The 5472-nt window shown below is 49.3% G+C and overlaps 1 protein-coding gene across 1 annotated transcript; it reads right to left on the bottom strand.

Moving 5' to 3' along the window:
- Positions 1–359: 359 nt before the first annotated feature.
- Positions 360–4455, bottom strand: CCL16 (chemokine (C-C motif) ligand 16). The gene is made up of 3 exons (XM_011999397.1): positions 4319–4455; positions 1076–1196; positions 360–664 (listed from the first exon to the last, which is right to left on the bottom strand). The coding sequence occupies exons 1-3, from the start codon at positions 4392–4394 to the stop codon at positions 523–525; spliced, it is 339 nt and encodes a 112-aa protein (XP_011854787.1). The 5' UTR covers positions 4395–4455; the 3' UTR covers positions 360–522.
- Positions 4456–5472: the final 1017 nt, after the last annotated feature.

Below are 5472 nucleotides of genomic sequence, written 5' to 3'. Positions count from 1 at the left end.
CTCATGCCTGTAATCCCAACATTTTTGGGAGGCTGAGGCAGGTGGATTGCTTGGGCACAGGAGTTTGAGACCAGCCTGGGCAACATGGTAGAATCCCGTCTCTACCAAAAATACAAAAATTAGCCAGGTGTGATGGTGCCAGCCTGTAGTCCCAGTTACTCGGGAGGCTGGGGTGGAAGGATCACTTGAGCTTGGGAGGTGGAGGTTAAAGTGAGCCAAGATCACACCACTGCACTGCAGCCTAGGTGACAGAGTAAGACCCTATCTCAAAAAAATAAAAATAAAAATGTAAAAATAAAAGAGTGTATCTCTGCCCACATCCCTTAACTTTGGTATTTCCTCCTGAGATTGAGAAAATATTCGAAATACTCCTTTATTTTGATCATTGTTCTGTTTCTCTCAATGTGACTGGCTAGTTTCAGCCTAATAAGGCTTCTCCTGTTTTCGTAGGTTTACCCCTCTCTTCCGTAAACAAGGGCTTCCACTAAAGCCTGGTCATCACTGGGAGTTGAGGAGCTGGGCTTAGTCATTCTTTGCTGTAATAATTTTAACCGTGGCCAAGTTCCTGGAGGGCAGCAAAGGTAGGTTGGGATTCTTGATGTACTCTTGGACCCAGTCGTCACTGGGGTTGGTGCAGACTTCTCGGTTCCTTTTGGTGATGAAGCTGCAGAGGCAGAATTAGACCGTCATGGGCTGCAGACTCAGGCAGGGGTCCAGTGCACACCCCCACCTCTGGTTCACATGGAGCTCATCTTATGTTCTTTAAAGCTTCCCTGGGCCTCTCCTGGCTGGGTTCCCTCAGGCAGCCTCTCTCTCTGGCCTCAGAACCTTACCATCCCTTCTCTCAGTCCCTTCTCTGCTCAGCCTAGACCCTCAAGTTTGGGTTTCATAATGGACCACATAGATAAAAGTGGCAAAATTAGGAATTAATCCCAGGCCCGTGAGAGCCAAAGGCCAAACTCGTAGCCACTACTCCACTGTTTCTAGCATAGAGACCTCTTGGTCCCGTGTATCTCATTCCTGCCCCTGGGCTCCCTGTCCCCCTCCACAGAAATATCTACAAGGATGTGCTTACATGATTGCTGGCAGGTTACAGTTGAGGGCCTTTCTGTATCCCACCACCAGTCTCCTTGGCAACACTTTCTCATAAAACTTCAGGCAGCAGGTGGATGGGGTGTTCACCCACTCAGGAACTTCTGAAGGAATCACATTGCAAGCTGAGCCAGGGAAGCAGAGGGGAGACCACCACTGCCCACCTCTGTCTCCTACCATTTGTGTTTCACTGCTCTGATAGCAAAGCCGTCTGTTAGAGGAGACCAATGCTAGCTTGACAGGTAATGGAGAAAGGGCAAACGATGAATCCCTCTGGGGGATGTACATTTAGAACCCTCAGCCTCTGAGCTGAGTGTCAACTACAAATGACTTGGTTATTCACACTTGCCAAGGAACCGGGAGGAAGCTGGCTCACTCTTTTGTTTATTGGTGACTTGATCTGGCAAACATGGGTTGAGCTAGTGTGCCGGGCTCTGTGGGGGTAAAAACATGAGGAGGATACAGTCACTACCCTTAAGTAACTTACAGAGTAGTCAGGGTTGAAAGGGAAATTGAAAAGTTAAACAAACACTACCATAGAATGTGGTCCAGGATAGAACAGACTTTGGTATAAGGTGCTATGGGAACACAATGAGGGGCCCCTAACCCATCCTCGGTGGTTGAGGACGAAGTCTCAAAGCAAGTGAGGCCTGCATTGATTCGTAAAGGATGAACAGGATTTAGACACACAGCTGGGTGTTGTGGCTCAGGCCTGTAATCCCAGCACTTTGGGAGGCCGAGGCGAGCGAATCATCTGAGGTCAGAAGTTTGAGACCAGCTTGGCCAACATAGTGAAACCCTGTCTCTACTAACAAAAATTAGCCGGGCATGGTGGCGCATGCCTGTAATCCCAGCTACTCGGGAGGCTGAGGCAGGAGAATCACTTAAACCCGGGAGTCAGAGGTTGCAGTGAGCCAAGATCGCGCCACTGCACTTCAGCCTGGACGAAGGAGTGACTCTATCTCAGAAGGAAAAAAAAAAAGGATTTAGACACACAAAGGACTTGTAGAATCTGGATGAAAGAAATGCAGGAAAGCTTGAAGGTAGGGGAAGCTCAGTGTGTCTTGGGAGTGCTGGGCAGTTTGGGTGGCTGGCATGTAAGGTAGGAAGGAATGAATGGGCAGAGATGAAACTGGAGAGAGAGGAGGGTCTGTTCACACACCTGCTGAACTGCTGAGTAATTTGGACTCTATCTTAGGGCACTGGAGAGGCGGAGGTTACGGGGAAGGGTGAGAGAGTAGAGCCGTTAGAGACAGAAGTTAGAGCAGGAGGAAAAAGTACATGATTTAGGCTTTGGTGTCAGACAGCTTGGGCTGGAATTTTGACTTGACTGGAATTTTGACTTGAATCATGGGCATATTTCCTAATCTCCCTAGGTTTCAGTTTCCTCATTCATTAAGTGGGGGTAAATGATACTTACTTGTACCCTAGGATCGTGGTTAGAATTCGGTGAGAAAATGATTGGAAAGCCCTTAACTCAGAGTCTGGCACACAGAAAGGCTCAATCAGTGCTTATTATAGTTAAGAGCCAACGGTAGTAATGACTGCTCTTCTTGCCTTGGAAATGGCTCTTTCCTCCCGTCTCTTTGATGCATGCAGGCTACTGGACTTGATTGGTTATTGTTGCTGTGTTTTCTTTGAGCTGTCCTGACTACACATCAATTGGGGATACTACACAAGAGGTCAGTCCAGAGATCTCTCCCAGCCCCCAAACCTTCAGAGTGCAAATCTTTTTGTAGCTTGACCCCTTTGCCTCTAGAGAGTGGCAAAGCTTGGGACATCTTGAGAGCACCATCTTGCTGATCCATGCTTTGGGTGGGCCATTCTGTCTTTCTTGAAGCCTGAACCCACTGCACTGGCCTGATTGACTCTCCCAAAGAGCATTGTCTCCCCCTCCCACACAGTCCCTCCGTAAGTGATGCTCATATCACTGGTTCTCAAAGCAAAGTTTACAAAGACCAGGGTCATCCTGAGAGTATGTGGGCAGATTACATGGTGCACCTGACCCTTGCTCCTTTGTGTTTATACAGGCAGAGTCAGGCCAGACTACATGCCAGGGTGACCTTAAGAGAGAAAAGAGACCAGGCGTGGTGGCTCACGCCTGTAATCCTAGCACTTTGGGAGGCCGAGGCGGGGGGATCATGAGGTCAGGAGTTTAAGACCAGCCTGACCAACATGGTGAAACCCCGTCTCTACTAAAAATACAGAAGTTAGCTGGGTGTAGTGGCGTGTGCCTGTAATCCCAGCTACTCAGGAGGCCGAGGCAGGAGAATCACTTGAACCCGGGAGGCGGAGATTGTGGTGAACCAAGATCACGCCACTGCACTCCAGCCTGGGCAACAAGAGCGAAACTCCATCACAAACAAAACAAAACAAAACAAAACAAAACAAAACAAAACAAAATAAAACAAGCAAAAAACAAAAACAAAACAAAGCAAAATAAAAAAACAAGAGAGAAAAGAATGGCTGGGGCAGCCTAGGGCAGGTGGTACACAGCTTTGTCCCCCCCACCCCCGTCACCAGGTCCTCATAAGCGATGACAGAGGGAGGAGATACGGAAGGACAAAACAAATCCCATCCTCCATAGGCCGCAATTCTCCTTCTCCCCACAGCTGAAAAACCTTTCAACCCCTTTCCTCTTTTCTGCAGATGTTATTTAGTCATAGACTGGGGGATGGAGAAGGGGACCATAGATTCCCAAACAGCCATTCCTCTGGGACTCATTTTGGTTGTCTGATAGTCCCAGCAACCTGTGCCAGCCACTTTGAGGAAGTGGTGTCTCGGTTCAGACTCCCAATTCCTGGGCTTAGACCCACATGATTGTTTGAACCTTCCTTCCTCTCGTAACTCGTTCTTCCAGGGCACCTACCGCTTTTCTTTCTCATCTGTGTGCTTCCCCCTCCCTTTCATTGCATGCAATTCTTGTTGCATTTTCTGCAGCTTTCTTGGCCTCTCCTCCTGAGTGATCATTCCTGCTCACCACACTTGGGACTCCTGAGGAAATGGTGACCCAGTTTCCTGGAACTACTTACCCCAGAAAGATCTGGACCAACCCCAGTTCTACTTACAAAGGCGAGAATTGGAGGTCAGGAGCTAGGCATGAAGGTGGGAAGAGCCCACAGGGGCTTATGAGGCCAGAGACCCAACAGCGCCCTTGGCACCACCTCCCTGCCAGCTGCTCCATCCCCTTTTCTCGTTGCTGCCCTACAGAGACAAGTGGACTCACTTGGCTGGCTGCAAGAAGCAGAAGTAATGATAAGGATGAGGAGGAGGAGAGACAGGGCAGCCTCGGAGACCTTCATCCTTTCAGCGGGGCTGTACAGCTTCAGGGAGAGCTGAGTGAAGATGTCGTCTGCTGCTGGTGGTCCGCGTGCCAACTACTCAGCTCTCTGGACCTTGACCACATCAGAGCGGGTAGAGGAGGAGAAACAACAGGCCTCAGTGTTTGCTGAAACAGAGGGCAGCGGAGGATGGGACTTGGTGCAGAGCTGAATTCAGTAGAATTTGAATTCACATGAAGGAATGTGTGTCAGCTACCTTACATGCCCTATCTGATATAATCCTTAAAATAGTGAAGTAGCAACGATGACTTCCCTGAGACTACTGAGGCTTAGAGGCTAAATAAATTGTCCAAGTCCATCTGGGTGGACAGGCAGGATGAAAAACCAGATCTATTTGATTTCACCATGTTACCTGCCGCCATCTGTATGTTGGGGAAGGGGCAGGCAAAGTTGAACCACCCCAGCTTCCCCCAGGTGATCAGTCTTGGGGAGAATGAGCACAAAGCAGGATTACAGAGCCCAGACTGAGGCAAGGGTAGGGCTTAGTTGCCTCTGAGAAGGATATGCCCCCTCCCAGTCCAAGGCCACATGATTGACCTCACACTTTTTCATGTCACAGCTTATGCTAATACCCCAAAAACACCCCAATGTGCCTGATCCTTGGGTCCCCATTTGTTGCTGGACCATTGGACTTATTTGTCAATGTTTTCATTTCTCTCTTTGGACCTTGGACTTTGGACTGATTTTTAGGTGTAGCCAGCCCGCTGATCCCTCCTGGGTGCCCCCGTGGCCAACCATGACCAGCAGGGGATGCTCCAACTCTGTGCACGTGACAACCTGCGTCTGTGCTCTAGGGCTCCAGCTTCAGCCCCTCTGGCCTGGGCTCTGGCTGGACCTGCCCCACAGCCTCCTCTCTCTTCAGGTGCCTCCGGACCCTTTTCCACCCTGAAGGCTGTTAGTAAAACAATATAGTATAATCTGGTGTATGTAAGCGAAGGGGAGAGATTAGGTAAAATGTCTTCATGAATCACTCCTATTCCAGACAGCAATGAAGAAAGACCTTGGAAACAGCGTGGAAAAAAGGACTATGGAGTTTGAC

The sequence above is a fragment of the Mandrillus leucophaeus genome, unplaced genomic scaffold (assembly GCF_000951045.1).
Source record: "Mandrillus leucophaeus isolate KB7577 unplaced genomic scaffold, Mleu.le_1.0 Scaffold590, whole genome shotgun sequence".
Classification (NCBI taxonomy): Eukaryota; Metazoa; Chordata; class Mammalia; order Primates; family Cercopithecidae; genus Mandrillus; species Mandrillus leucophaeus.
The sequence above is the reverse complement of the archived record's forward strand: the minus strand, read 5'-3'. Positions and strand labels throughout refer to the sequence as shown.

Coding starts and splice junctions, on each gene's coding strand:
- CCL16 (XM_011999397.1), bottom strand. CDS start 4,394: ATGAAGGTCTCCGAGGCTGCCCTGTCTCTCCTCCTCCTCATCCTTATC. Junction 1,197..4,318: donor TGCTTCTTGCAGCCAGCCAA/GTGAGTCCACTT, acceptor TGATTCCTTCAG/AAGTTCCTGAGTGGGTGAAC. Junction 665..1,075: donor TGTAACCTGCCAGCAATCAT/GTAAGCACATCC, acceptor CTGCCTCTGCAG/CTTCATCACCAAAAGGAACC.